This window comes from Spodoptera frugiperda, chromosome 13 (genome assembly GCF_023101765.2).
Source record: "Spodoptera frugiperda isolate SF20-4 chromosome 13, AGI-APGP_CSIRO_Sfru_2.0, whole genome shotgun sequence".
NCBI classification, from domain to species: Eukaryota; Metazoa; Arthropoda; class Insecta; order Lepidoptera; family Noctuidae; genus Spodoptera; species Spodoptera frugiperda.
The window spans coordinates 5136504-5152750 of NC_064224.1; the positions used below are offsets into that span (position 1 = coordinate 5136504).

At 34.1% G+C, this 16247-nt stretch overlaps 1 protein-coding gene across 1 annotated transcript in view; it reads right to left on the reverse strand.

The window, feature by feature from the left end:
- LOC118270289 (lateral signaling target protein 2 homolog) overlaps window positions 1-6835 on the reverse strand; it is a 58954-nt gene extending 52119 nt beyond the window's left edge. The window contains exon 1 of the mRNA XM_050698159.1: window positions 6597-6835. Within this exon, the coding sequence (XP_050554116.1) occupies window positions 6597-6659 (63 nt within the window). The 5' untranslated portion in view covers window positions 6660-6835. The remainder of the gene's footprint in view (window positions 1-6596) is intronic.
- Window positions 6836-16247: the final 9412 nt, after the last annotated feature.

The following is a 16247-nucleotide window of genomic DNA, read 5'->3' on the forward strand; positions in this document are numbered from 1 at the left end:
TCTAACCGAAAGAGCGACTTGCAATATAAAAGGCAATCACAGTATAAAATTATATCGTATTGTTAAGCAAGCTGATCAATGCCTAAATTGTTAAATGAATTGCTAAACAATCTCACGAAAAGAATTTAGATTGGCTGTTTGTCTGTCAACCATTCTTATAGTTAATAGGAAGTTAGTTTGACGTGACCACCGATCGACCAAAGTACCTTTTTTTTTAATGATGGGGGGAAACCTTCAATAGGCGCCTAGCTTTCTGGGGATAAAAGACTAGGGAGTGTGGGATTTTTAGCTCACTAAAACCACCCTGGTGACCGGTGGTAAAAGTAGGTAACCTAGTAAACAATTGAAGACCGAACACACTTATTTATTACGGTAACATGTGAGAGGGAAAAATACATAAATGATTACATTAGGTATTATACGTTACGTAATTAACTATAAACATTTCATGAAAAACACAACTAAAATAGGATCCTTACCTAATGCAACCACATCATAGTTAGGTGGTTACATCGATCCAAAAGGAATGTGGATTTGTTAACAACTCTCAAAACCACTAACAATTGACGCAGGTACAGCTTAGGTATAGAAGCAAAATATAAAGGTAGTCAGGTTTGTAGTTTTAGTCATAATAGTCCTGTGTTTAAATCAGATACCTACATAAGTTTGTAGGTATTACAGTTAAACAAGAATATACACGGCTTCATTTGGGATAGGTCATGGATAAACATGAGCATAATCTCATAATCCATCAATCTAATCTAACCTCCAAAAGCCTACGATGCCCAATCAATGTAACCATGAAGGGCATCCCTAGCAAGGTTAAAACTGGCAACACCCGAGTCTAACGACACTTGAAAAAAAAACAAACAAAATATTATTCGTGCCAACTATTTCACTCATAGATTTTTAGGTTATTGAACTTTGCACACGAATAGGTACAGAACTAATGTCCTACTGTTACATTTCTCTTCAAGGAAAACAATATTATCTTATCTGTATTACAAATAACAACGGATGTCTATGGTCAACTATCAAATAGGCAAGTCACGCGTTTTTTGTCAACGCATTGTTATGATAAACAGGATAGGCATTTGAGGTTTCATATCCCAGTAATGTTTGGCTGTAGTTAGCATCAGTTTGAACGACTTTTGAATGAAAATTGTTAATCAATGGGATTTATAAATGGTCAATTTTAGAGATTAACCGTTAAGCAATTTCGGAGTTTATCGCGAACGCACAATCGCAACGTAGCACACTGTTTTATAATTGTGGACCACTTTATCCACTAGTGAAAATCGCATTACAACCCGTTCAGTAGTTTTCAACTTTTCAAAAAACAGGTGCCTGTTAGCTGTTATAATGACGTGAGGATGGTAAAGAATTAACCAAAATGTGGTTTGTTATAATCCAGAATCAGAATAGTAAGTAAACGACTAAAGGTAATGCAATTGAAAGGTAATGCAAATACAAATTCAACCATTTCTATTAACAAAAGGTACAGGATAAGTTTGCAATTAATAAATGATCAGACAAAGTTCTTGCTCTTTGCGCCAAGTTCGCAGACACGGGACCCATGACCTTTCTAAATTCTATCGTGAACTTTACGAACTCAAACAGATAGAACATCGACCTTGTTTAACTGGATCATGAGTTGATGACGCAAATCTGTCATTCACCATCCTAAACACGCACAGACAATCGCACTCCAAAAAGTGAATCACTTCACTAGAGCGTTTGGGGTTAATAAACAAGCAAAATAAACATAAATAAACAGGCTAAACCAACTAAAATATTGTTCATTTTCGTGGTAATAAACGGATCATCGTCAATCCAAACCAAAAGGAGCCCTGGCTGTTTACATACAACCATTCTTAGAATATAGAGCAACTGCAGCCACACAGTCTAAAAACGGAAAGATTCACAATCTACCAACATACAGACAAGCATTGGATGTGTTACGAAGAAAATACCAAACTTTTTTTATAACAGACGGACGCAATTAAACATTTAGAACGCACTGCCACTACGTAATAGTACGAGTATGCCAGTAATGTTTACTAATAGTGCACGCAGTTTCAACCAGAGTGTAATGCGATGGCCCATAGGCTGCGGGCGTGGTGGTGTTTACGTCAATTATCTCCCGAACTGATAACCGCAATGACCAAGCCAGAACAGGCCATACAGTCATTTACAAGGATTTTATTGGAACGACAATTTACTTATCTAATTTGAAACGTAGTTAATTGGCAATAGAACTCAATTTTCAATGTCTAGGGTAACGATAACACGTGATGGAAAATAAACGTGACTGAAGTCTGAGGTTCGATACATAGTTAGTAGGGCAAAGTGTATTTAAAGTATGGCTTTCCGATTACGACATCTTTCGTAGCGACGCAAAAATGGTCTATTGATGTTCTGATACTTATTAAACAGTTAGTGGACAAATATCTAACTAAACTTCAAAAGCATATTTCAAGTATGTAATGATCAAAGCAGCAGAACGATCTAATAAAGAAGATTACGGACATTACGGTAAAAAACTGTGCCAAAAACTGTTTACCAACACAATACTAACTTAACGGTTGCCACGATTTAGAACAATAGGCTATAAAAAACCAAGGTATAATAGGTAGGTATGGTTCAAGACACCCACAAGCTTTAATCATTGAATGGACAGACTGCATCCATTCGCAAAACATTTGGCAAAGACGACCGAGTTTCGCCATTGGGAAAGCGGTGAAAAAAAAGTGAAAGTGCACAAGCGAGACGAACGAATAAATCGGCCTTGTTGAAACGAGACGGAAGATTTGACGTTACAATCCGATAACGCGGATTAAGGATGTCAATATTAAATTGATATTGAATAAAATTGCGAAATTTCGCAATAACTATTGATAACTGGAGTTCTTGGAGTGCTGATATGTACACCTAGATACTTTTTTTTGAGGGGGATAGACATCATCCAGTGTCTTCTTTCGCCTTGGGTGATACGAGAGAGTGTCCGATCCTTATTGACTAAAACCCACCCCATTCCTACTCCTGCTTAGAACCCCGCTTACTCATTAATACCTAACGGTTAGGTGATATGAGATGGTTTAACTAATTCTGATGTTGGGAGATTTCGGGCGGCCCCAGTAAACGTGCCAATTGTAATGCAGCACGCGACTCGATTGTCATACCTTTTAAGAAGTCAAAATAAGGAAAAATCGTGTAACTGTAGACACAATAACTATGGATTAAAATAAAATATTTAGGTATCAACATTATACCTAGTTTATCAAATACAACTGCTAAAATAAGTCTTTTATAGTTCTGTTAAGGTCGAAAACGTGGTTGGTGACGACTATAGTTATCATTTCCGAAGGCTAACGCGTACCTTTGTCTTTTTGCTGTTTCTCAATTACATATTATGATGACGTCACGTCGTTTATAGACACCAAAAAAACTAGCTGAATGATACTGGCGTGAACCAATCCACAAATCCGTATTCGTCATCTAATTGAACTCTAATTGTGACAATACGGGACAAAGGCCTTTGTCAAAGTGCACGGAACAATTTGTCAGTGGTGATAAAAGTACCAAAATGACGATTAACTAAAGGAAACTGACCGCTAGTTACTAATGATTCACAATAGAAAGTTTTCAAATCAATGAATGTAATCTAATCTAGTACAAGTATTTTAGATTTAAAGACACTTAGACAAGATGTTAAACCACTTGTCTGCAATTATGAGTTCGACTTCCTGTGGTAGTTACCTAAATACTTTCTTTTTAGATCTTTCATTCTTCAATATTGAGATGACTGGCCAACTCATAAGTTATTTGACTTCTTCGTTAGAGGGTATCCTCCTTTTCAGCAGTTTTCTGTTTATAGTTATGTGCCTAGTTAACTTCCTTTTAGTCTTGTTCAACAATAGGAACATAAACAAAATCATGAATCTGTATTGAATTTGCAAGTCAATTTAGTTTTTACTTTATTTTCAAAGTTGTGATTAAACTTTATATTCAGATACATAATGGAATCGGATTAAGAAAGTTAAACCGTAACAACAATCATAAAAAAACTATCCATAAAGGTGTAGTATGTATAACACTAACCATTTTACCATTTATATTAACTATGTATTACCATGTGAAATGGTGTTTAAACATGTTTATAAATAGAATAATTAAACATTATTAACGAAAGGAGACTAATAATGAGTTGTAACCTAATGATAATGACATATTGACAAAATTCTAATCAGTCTAAATACATAAAATTAAAGTTCTAAAGCTAGAAAACAAAGAATACACAAATCCTTATTTATCGTTGAAGAGACGGAAATTAACTCGGTGACATTATGAATCATGGAGAATCATTGTTGTTTGAAATAGAGATATGTTATCACAATTCTAGATAAATACAGTACATTTTAAGTAATATGTTGTTTTTGCTTACATGCTTTATCTATTGATAACAACAATCTTAAGACTGTGAAACAAGGAACTTTTAGTGCAAATCTGTGTAAGATTCTATTGAAGACCATAAATTAACCTCTCGTATATAAGACAACAATAGATCAGTTTTTAAACAGACATGGTCACTAACACTATTATTAGAACTTGAGACGGGATATTTACCATGTTTCATCCGTTCATCCGCTTGCAACAGTGCCGAAATATCGGAAACTCATCGACATGAATAAACATGGTAAATATCCAGTAGTAAGTTCTAATAACAATAGAAAACATATTGTGTCTACTGTATATCCACGTTCCAACGAACGAAGGGTTAAAGCATTAACTGCAGAAAGAAAACTGTTGAAGGCAAATCCTCTGCTAAGCTTCGGTCACCAGTGACGATCACCGTAGGTGGTTAAAGTGTTAAGTTCAGTTTTGATGAGTAGAAACAAGTTTTCTTTAGATAGGTACCTAAATAATAATGATTAATGAGACCTATTTATAATGTGTGAAGGTATTTTGTGTACTTACCTAATATATGCTTGTATAGGGCAAGATAAATTAGGTAACTAAGTAGTTACTATATTAGTTAACCAATTACCTAATTAATATTTATAACAGACATGTTTTTTTTTTTATGGTACTGTCATGCTTGTGAATCATAAAATACCTGTGATTTTATCTTTGTCTAGTAAAAAATTAATTAATTAGCATTATCTACCTGTTATGTTAACGTAATACCTTTCACAGTATCATAGTAAATTGATTTTTTTTAATCATTATTGTTAGAAATGACAACAATTTACATTTTACTAATACAAGGAACATTATAACTATAATTCTTTATTATATTTGGTATTTATAAATAGAAATCCAATATTTTATCTGCCAAATAAGGACCTGCTATGTCCGTAGCTAATGAGGAAAACCATTATTAATGAAAATGTCAGTAGTATTACCTTGATTAACCAATTACATAGTCGTTTGGGAATCCCGAAATGTTAAGTAAATTTGAACTAAAGAATTGTTTATATTATACACATCAAAATAATGTTTGTCTTCAATGATATTTTACTGATTGTTGTAAATTGAAAGTATAATGTAACTGTACCATAAGCCAATTAAAAGTTTGCTTTAAAGAGTAAAAATAGTTATACATATTTGTTTATATGTATTTTATTTTAGCTTACTTAGCAGCAACCATTAATAAATAGCATACAAAAACAATATTTTAATGAATCAGCAATCATGAATAAGCATTTTATTTGCCTGATAACATCACTATTCACTGATGCCTAAGCGATTTTGAATATAATATTGCAATACTGATTATTTATCATACAGTGATACAGTTATCAAATTATGAATATCAAGTTTAATATACATAAATATACTGTTATCAAATGACCGATACTTAGGCTTTAAAATATTAAATTATCAAAAGTAAAATGACCTTCATAGGTTTCCATTCTGATACTATTACAAAGAATAAAATAAAATGATAAAAACTTCATGATATAATAACAATAGACAAGGCAAGGACTGGCCACACATCATAAACTTGACAGGTGGCAAACATTAAAAAAAGAACGCCAATTTGTGACGATGTCTTTACGAGTGAAGACCAAAACAGACGTCGCAAAACAAACCAGTATGGCGAGCTAATCTTTAAGCAACTATTTAACATAACAACTCGTATGTTTGCTACAGCATCACATTATCGCGGCCACCGAGGCGCTCACTGCATAACATTTTCATACCAACATATTATTTACTATTGAAACTGATTTGCATATGTCGCTCTGGCCAGACAATGCAAAACTTGCGAGTAACGTGACGTAAGGACCAACAATCGTACCCTAGTGATTTAATATGACCATAATAGTAATAGGAAATTGTACTGCACACTTTAACAATCAGAACAATGGTAGGTAGTAGGAAAATCAAACAGAAACATTGACTGAATCATCCCAATAAATGCCAACAAAGAATGACAACTTCTACAACGCGATTCATGAATACGACGCGTACGAAACAATAAAGTAACATATGTTTGCAATTATAAACACTGGATAACACGTCGTACTTAAATGTTATAATTTATTTAGCACAGAATAAAGGAATCATCACAAAATATCGTGTTGACGTACCTTCGGTTTATAGAACCACTTTCTTAGTGACTCCATTGGACCTGTTTTATATAGCAGCCTCATATGAACGGATCACTGCACATCCACACACATTATAATAATGAAATAGCACCGATAATCACTACGCAAATGAAAACAGAAACTTGATTTTCGTCAATATTTACGTCAAATAACACAAACGGCAGACATGTTTCCACTAACCGCGTTCCGTTCACGTTACGGAGTGAATGACATGACGAAACTTTTGGTCAACTCGAATGAATGACACGACAGTGTTGCATGTTAAAAATATTTCTTTTAATTTTAGTAGTTTTTAATGATTCAGCGTAGAATCAGTAATATTTTTCGTTAAGTAAGTTTTACTTCTCTTCTTTTACAATAATAATTGTTCATTATATTAATAATAATTTTAAAACCACAAGTGATTTTAATATATTTTTATTCGTACTGTGTTTTATAAGTATTCTCAAAGCATATATTTCAGTGAAAAATATGTTATAATAACTTAATTTCAATATGCAAAAATAATTTCTATTTTCTAATGAAAATAAGAAATAAATAAGTCATCGGGCTTCGGATTTGTTATTTATTTTAGTATATTATTTCGTTCATTTATCATTTTTAACCTGTGGTAAACGAACTAAATGTAAGACGCGGGAAATTCAACTTTTTCAATATTTAAGTTCATCTAATTTATTATTTTTACAGATTTTGAAAGAAATAATTTGGTGAATAATATTTTTTGTGCAGGGCAGGCGTATCTTTATTAATTAGAGTGTATTATTTTTTAATTAAAATACGAATAGGCATTGTAAGTAATTATAATAATTTATTAAATTGGTAATATTCGACACTTAAGTAACATCAAATTTATTTTTAATATCCTCCTTGATTATCATTATATTTAATTACTTTTACTTTACTCGACCATAACTTGAAGCGTAACTTTTGGCACGTATTGGTAACGCCATCTGTGATCATTACAGTAAACTAAAATGTAAAGGTTCCTCCAGTGTAATAACTGAGTATGGACCTCGTTTAGTACATTTTCAAAGTAATAAATAGATTTCACGAAATGGCCACTAGAGTCGCTTAGGATAGGAGTGAGAGAAATATTTTAGCCATAACTAAGATTTATCTGTCGTGTTTTTGTGGGGAGCAAAACACTATATTTTATTAATAAATTAAATTATAAGAACTACCTTTTAGTTTTTTGATGAAGCTGAGGTATTTCAAACACCTTCGTAGCCTTATTGCCCCTCTACTCCGTAGTTATCTCGATTTCCAACTTTATTTATTTAGTATGAAGGTCTATATTTCTAACTTCTAATTTTATAAATACATACCTATGCCGGTGTCTCTATAAAAGTTTTGGTTTTGCGAATTAAAGACGAAGTTGTTTAGGTTTCGCCTACGCGTTTTAAATGCGTAGGTGAACAGTAAGCAACTAAGTACTATGTGCTTAAATTTAGATTTACCTAAACCATTATGTCTTCTACCTACATTTTCCCGAAGGGATGCGTTATATTGGTTAGGTATGTGAACTTAGTATTTAATGTAGGTACCTACCACCTACATCAATTAGGTACATCTTTGTCGCATAGATTGACGTTGTAGATTGTCGCATTTGTTTTTCTACTTCTGTTCTGTCGCTTTGTTCTTAGCAGAGTGGTAGTGGTCACCTTGAGTCCTGTATACTTACAGTTACCTAAAGCCGAACATGCATTTTCCTCACGATCTCCCGACTTGAGAGTGTCAAGTGGTCACAAAAACCTAGGTACCTAAGTACCTAAGTTCGAAAACAGACTCTGAACAATTACTTTGTAATTGTGCATCTCCACCTCTACAGCCCTTTCATATATTAAAACACGAGGCGTTCTGATATTGCTTCGGCGCGAATGGGTCGCTCGATCGGAGTGATACTACGGCTCTACAGAAAATCGACGTGAAACAACGCTTGCGTTGTGTTTCGTTGTGTGAGTGAGGTTACCGGAGGCCAAATTATCCCATAATCTTCCCAATCCCTGATTCCCAAACAACCTTTAAATTCATAAATCCCAAAAGACCAGCCTCTGGTATTTTGGGTGTCCATGGGCGGCGGCGATTGCTTACCATCAGGTGATCCATCTGTTTGTTTATCGGCTTATACCATAATAGAAGTTTGACGCATGTTATTGTCTTCTCAGAAAACTCTCACATCTACACAAAATATAATACATAATATTCAGTTGCAGAAACTAGATACAAACCACACACTGTAGGTGTATAATGCCGAAATAATGACAATGGATTCTACCACTGCGATCATAGAGTTACAATCCCTTTGAACGCCACAATCGTATCAATTTCAAATAGAACTTTTATTTTGCTCGTTTGTCATTTGTTTTTCTTTATTGCCAAATTGTTGGTTACCTTTGATTCGTAAGATACGTACTATTTTGGGGGCAGTTTGTAAGATAATCTTGACAAGAAACAAACAAGTAATTAATGGTAGACAAGTAAGTATTTTTGATAAAGTGCTATTATTTAGTTTTATATCTTTTAAATTTGTGTTTTTTATAATAAAAGTGCGAAAGTACTAATGTTTCTTTGTCTTTCTTTCTCGTCAAAACAAAGCGATAATACCTATGATTTGATTGTTTTTTGTGTCTGGAAAAGGAAAGGCGGGTTGAGGCTACTTTTTTTCTTTGGCCACGGGTAAAACGATTATAGGTTGACCATGCTACGACCAATATTCAAGCATAAATAAACATTACACAGTATACATACTTTTATAATCAATAGGGATTATGACGGGGTATTAAAATTATTTAATTAAAAATCTAATTAGTCCATCAGTCAGGCAATGAAAAAATATTAGACACGTATTTTTTATTTTGTTATATAAGATAACTACTTAAATAAAACTAATCAAAGTTTAGAAGTGGGATACATAATTTCTAAGTATAAAATGTACATCGTATTTCAAATCGAAATATCTTCGAAAATATTCTTACAGTTACAGTTACAGTTTTTGCTAAAAATAGGAATTTTCTATGAATTCTGACTCGCACAATTCTATCCTTTGCATTTAGTGGAATTTCTTACAATTAAAAATTGACACAAAAAATAAGGAACCCAATTTCATCGATACTATCCGATCGCCAATGAAGCGACCATAAAGATGTTAAATAAATTCTTAAAAAATAATTATGAATAATAGGGAGTACGCCTTTGGCGCCCACAAAGTGACTTACTGGCCCTCAAGGATTAAAACAACAATAACAGTTACGAAAAGAGACGAATTTCAATGTAAATTGATCGACGAATTAGAGTGCTAATTCGCTAGAGGCCGATTATTTTTTTACTTTTAACTTTTTTTTCTCAATTTGAAATATAGCGTGGGCAAATTACTTCTGATGGAATTAAATTACGTACCTATGCTTGCAAACTTTCGTTTCCCTAGGGTTAATAAATGGAGAAGTTTTTAGTAAGGTGTTGTTAAATGTATGGAGGTTGTCATTACGAAGTTAAAGTTAGTCTTTGTATGCACTCTTGAGGATAGTACTCAGTTCATTGAAGGGAGGTCTTAAGTAAGTTATGAAGTCCACAAATGGATCATGCTTTTCTAGCAACATTTGTTTAATGTTTGTATTAGGAGTTGTTTTTAAGACAGACATTAAGTACATTAACTAAGGCTTAAACTTATTCGACACCTCAAGGTTGGTAGTATACGTGACAGTCACTCGAATAACAAGAAAGAAAAATAAATATACGTCTTCATTTTGTCAAGTGTGGGAGTCATGCTTCTTGACTCGACCGGAGTGATACCAAGGCCTCACAGAAAACCGACGTGAAACTACGCTTGCTTATGTTTCGTTGTTATTGTTGCCGCACATTAGGATTTTCTCCCGTGTCGTTGGTGCGTTCACAAACATACAAGTTCACATACACATGATATATATTTGACAGAGACCGAGCAGTAGCACTGTCTGATAAAGCCGAACCGTTTAAATTGGGATCTGCACCACGCCAGTTAAATATGAAGATGGCAAAGCGAAGACGCTTTTTTGTTATGACCATAACAAAAAAGTTGCGACTAACTCAGGTATTAGCCTAAGTGATGAGGACGATAATAAAATACAAGTATGTAATTATAACATTAAAATTATAATTCCATCAAATAATTAAAAAGAAATCTTCAACTAAAAAGGTTATAAAAGAGTTAATTTAGTAACAAAACGTTTCGTGGATGAAAGGTTTACAAAGCAACGACTTATCAATCAATTTTTCAGTGAAAGAAATAATTGGGGTTGGCTAATGATAGGTTAGTCAAATGCTTGAAGCCTTTCTAAGGCTTTTTAAAGAGTTCCGATTTTCCGAAACACTTTTCCGGCGGATGAGAAATTTTTCGGTACAATTTTAATTCGTTCGTTATCTTTCTGGTAGATGGAGACGATAAGCCAGTTGTTTCAGAAGTTTCTGTTGATACTAATCTTTGTGACATTGAAATTTTGAGTTTTAATGTTATGGTGGGTTGGTAGGTGGGTAGAGTGGTTGTATGTTTTGTCTATATTTTTTTGGTATTTGGAAAATTCAGTCAAAGTAAAAGTAAATATAATGAACACAACACAATAATAATTGAACGTTGTTCCAAATAGTTCATTAAATTCAAATAATTTCATTCATTGTAATATGTTCAACTAAATTAATTATTTCCATGTTCATTTGGCAGAAGGCGGTTCTCTAGAGTATTCTAGAGCCTGTGAAATCAGTCCTAAGTTAGTTATGCTTACATATCACACCGCACATCAACAACCTATAAGAGAGCACTGCTGACCAAATCTCTCATGGAGAAGTTTTGAGCATTAATCACTACGCTTGCTCAATGCAGGTTGACGATTTCAAACTTTTAATTAGAAATTATAAGCCCAGGTTTCTTTTCGATGCTTTCTTTCACCGTTTATCTAATATTCTGAGAAAGTACAAATAACTTGGAAAAAGTGACATTGGTACTTGCTGTTGGTAGGTTTCGAACCCACACTCTCATACATGAGAAGCGGACATCTTAAACCACGATATTTTACAACACTTTTCAAAATTTTTATTACCTACATTTAAAATTACAAAAGCTATTTAAAATATGATTAAGTGAACTAAAGGCACAGCTAAGAATTTCCTAATCCACAACCAAAAATAACTGACTGAAAATCTGAAACAAGACAAACTAAGTTTATTTTTAGCCACAATCACATTCAACTACAACTGACCCACGCATCATTTACATGTAACCTATTACAAAATAGACATTAAACAATTAAACCCAGAGGCTATAAACCCTACCCAAAGAGAACCACTAGTTTAAAGTAATTCAAGTAATTCAAAGCTCCTTGCATAGTCTCAGTAGGGATATCAACACTACCACTCGCAGTTATTAATTAATATGACGCGTTGGATGTCACAAATTATACTCCATGGAATGATTAGAAGATTATAAGCTGTCCCTAGATCATTAACAACCCCTCTCATATCGATGTGGATAGTTTTCTAGATGTGCTACAGAAATATGTACCTAGTGTTATTTTTCTTAGGCGTAATAATATTTTTGTCGTATTATCGTCTTTGGTCGAATGGTTGGGTAGTTAACTGTTGGCTGAGCAAGTGGTCTCTCGTTCGAATTTCGGGTTTGACAAAAGGTTACAAAATGTTTAGCACGGTGACTATACTAAACACATAATATAATATATTTGTAGTTTTGTTTAAAAAAATACGTTGCCCGACATTAGGATTTTTTCCTGTATTATGGGTGCGTTTACAAACATACAAGTTTACATACACATCACAACCCAGACACGAAACAATAATTTGTGTATCCCACAAGGAGATGCTCCGTGCGGGAGCCGAACCCGTTACACGTTAAGCGGCAGCCAGTTGCCTTGCCACCGCGCCAACCGCGCAGCAGATTTTTGGTGTATACGATAATATTAATTTGCTTTCTCTTACTACATAATATAAGGCAAAAATTGACGTCGTTTTATTTTCTGGCACATTTTTCTTAGTAAAGCAAGAACGTCTAAAAATGGTTACGTGATGAATTTTTAACCTTATTACTTGCCTATAAAATGCACATTTCCATAAAATTTTAAAGAAAGACCATATTTTTTGTCAACGTCCGTATTGTTTGATAAGTTGATAAGGTTAAGTAATTTTATTATTTTATCAACCTTATGCTTCAAAATGTTTGCTGTTGACATTACGTAGGTGTAGGCGTAAGGCACCGCGTAGGCTTTGCGTAGCGGTTACGGCGTAGCGCGTGAAAGCTACGAGCTACGCGCTACGAAACTGTCTAAAAAGCTTTACATACAACGTGAGAGAACTGATGAAAAGATATTCTGAATGCCTAGTTCGAGTTAGTTTTACACATTTATGATCTTTGGCGCTCTGATTGGCTAGCTGCAAGGTACCAAATCAATTAGAGGGCTAAACACAGTAACGTAAGGATTGCATTAACATAAAACAAACGTGACCTAAACACCCACAGGTGTGGAGATCGCGTCTAGGCAAACATAGTCTAGTGTGCCCTTCAGTTATAACTTGCCGCTCGATCAGAACCAGACCCGTGTGTATGGCGCGTCGCGTTTCCGCACCTGAAAGAGCTATCAGACTATCACGGATGGAGCCCAGTAGGGCTGCTACCTGATCCGGAGCTGTGGACTACCTAGCGGGTTTTTCGGGGTTCCAACTCGAAAAGCAGGATTAGGAACAGGGTAGTTTTTAGTCAATAAGAGTCTGACATTCCCTCTCGCTTTGCTCAAGCTGGGAGAAGTCATTGGATTATTTTGCCTCCGCAAAAAAAAGACGAAAATTCAAGCCAGTTTCAGTACCACGTCTACATCAATGTAACTTCTATACATATCTTAGAAATACGTAATCATAATAACATCTATGTAATTATCAATTCCATGAGAATAAATAATTATAAGGGAGACTAGTTCGCTATGAGTATATTAATTTGGATCAACTTGTTGACGTTAACTAATTATATTATTGTATTAGCGTATTAATGTGTGTGTGTGTGTGTGAGTATGTGTGTGTGTGTGTGTGACGTCAATTCATTAACTATATCAACAAGTTTAAGATTATTAATTTATATGTTTTTTTCTTCGCCCTAAAATACAAGACTATTTTATGTATATCTAGGTATCAGAAATCATGTTATCCTGCCTCATATAGTACTTTTAAAACATTTAATTGTTATTACCTGATTGGTTGGTTCATTCGCACCGATCAATCAGAGCAGCGAACGCGCTCTCGTTTCGATTACTTTAAACGTAAAACAAACTTGTACTAAGGGTACAGAAGACTAAAGAAGTATCTGTGGATTTTTTACTCACTAACACCATTCTTATACTTACTAGTTCTACCAGTAAGGGGCATCAGGTTATCTAAAAGACTAGTAGACAGAGTATTCTCGCTTCACAAGTACATTACAACAATTTCCTGACTCCCACAGTATAACACGAAAGTGAACTAGCAAAGCAATTTATTGGCAACGATAATTGATGCAGGATGTCATAAGGTTTCAACCACAGGTGCTACAACACACTACTACACACAGTTTGCACCACTCAATCAAGTTAAACATTGAAATTAATTAACCAATAACCATATACATGAGGCAGTTTAATTTAGTTCCATATTTCATGTTTTGGTAACACATGTATGTAGCTACCTCCAAATAGTTTTTATTATGTAACCCTCTAATGAGTTTCGGTTCAGAAGGCGTTTTGTTTTGGTCTTCGTGGAATGTTTGTGATATATTTGTATTTGTACCTATAAGTATTATTAGGCAGTGATTTCGTAGGGTTCGATGTACTTAAATATTTGATTATTTTAATTTATTGAAGAACATGTCAATGACCGCAAATGGAAACTAGTAATTTTCTTCGCCTCAAATGATAAATTCTGATTTGTTTCGTTGTAGGATCCAAGACATAGTTGTTCATATCCCTGGGATGCACTAGTCTTAAGTGTGGGAGAGCCATGCTTCGTCACGAATGGGCCGGCTCGACTGGAGTGATACTACGGCCTCACAGAAAACCGACATGAAACCGGCGTTCTGTCAGTGAGGCCCAATTACCCAACAATCCTTAAATGCCTAACCCCCAAAATGTCCGGCAATGCACTTGTAAACGCCTCTGGTGTTTCAAGTGTGGGCAGTGGCGATTATTTATTACCATCAGGTCATCTGTCTGCTCGTTTACGCATATTCCATAGAAAAGTCTTCATTGTTTCGGTGTTTTCATAGATGATTTTTATTAACTGTAGATCCCAGCTTAAAGGAGTTTCAAAGAGTTGCTTAAGCGAAGTTGCTGATTACATAAAAAAGTTGCACTTATGTCATGTGTGTCTATGTCTTTTTTTAATGAGTTTCTCATTCCCAAATCTGTCAGAAAATGGACGCTGAAAGTCGTGACGTCAAAGATCCAAAAAAATCTGTAGTAAGTATAGCGACAAAAATTAGAAAAAAGCAATTTGATTTTGTTAAGCACTTAAAATAAGAAGTGAAATAAGTCTTCTTATTAATCTTGAAATTATATCAAAACATTGAGGCTACGTGGTTTTGATTCTAAGCATGTTGTTAACTTTTGAAACAATTTGTCGTGTTTATGTGACACGATTTTCTTTAAGATGTTACGGTCGACCACGAAATAACGTAAGGTAATTATTTTAGCGCAAAGCCAAAGAAACACTGCTGAGACGATGACGTCAAAACAAGAGCGGTAGCCTACGTTTTAAATTAAAATTAACCTTAAGATAACAACACTGGTTGACTTCATTTCTTTAGTATTTAGGTATATGAGTGTGTAAGTTTAGATTTACCAATAAGTATTACTAGGTGTCCAATTAACTGGAAGAAATCGCCTTGTGTGATAAACGTCCGTACCGAAATTACTTTTATGTACAATGTAAACTAGTAAGCTTTTATATTTTTGTAATAACTATCGTGAGACATAATAAAGTAACTAAAAATCACGGTTTACTCACGTATATTAATGAAGAAAAGCTCTACTAGTTTCGAGTCACAGAGGGACTCTTCTTCATGAGTAACGTCCGCAGACGCGGCGACGTCGCTCATGTAATTTAATAAGTTGTTGTAAATGTGCAAGAAAGTTTAAAATAAATACCTACATGCATACTATCGTGATTTTAAATCAATATTCTGCGTTAAGGAGTAACGTATTAAGTTCACTAAAAAAAAAAAAAAAGAAAAAAGAAAGTAAATTATCATAAGTTTAACTTCTTTTAAAGATGCCATTTTTTATAATTTCCAGTAACTTGGCTGCCAATAACCCGTTCTTATGCCATTATTCTTTATTTAAAAACAATGACGAATTAAAAATTACAGGCAGCGTGGGAGGCAAATGATTCCTTTCTTTTTCTTTTGGTAAAAAATTTACAATCTTTAACGTAAGTTGTATTTTTTTACAAATAATTTTTGTTAGTTAATTTTGGTAAGATTAAAGTGTAATCCCGGAGGTTTAAGACGCCTTCTCATGCATGAGAGCGAGGGTTCGAAATCTACCAACGGTAAGTACCAATGCGACATTTTCCGAGTTACATGTACTTTTTAAGATTATTTAGACACCACTGACAAACGATGAAGGAAAA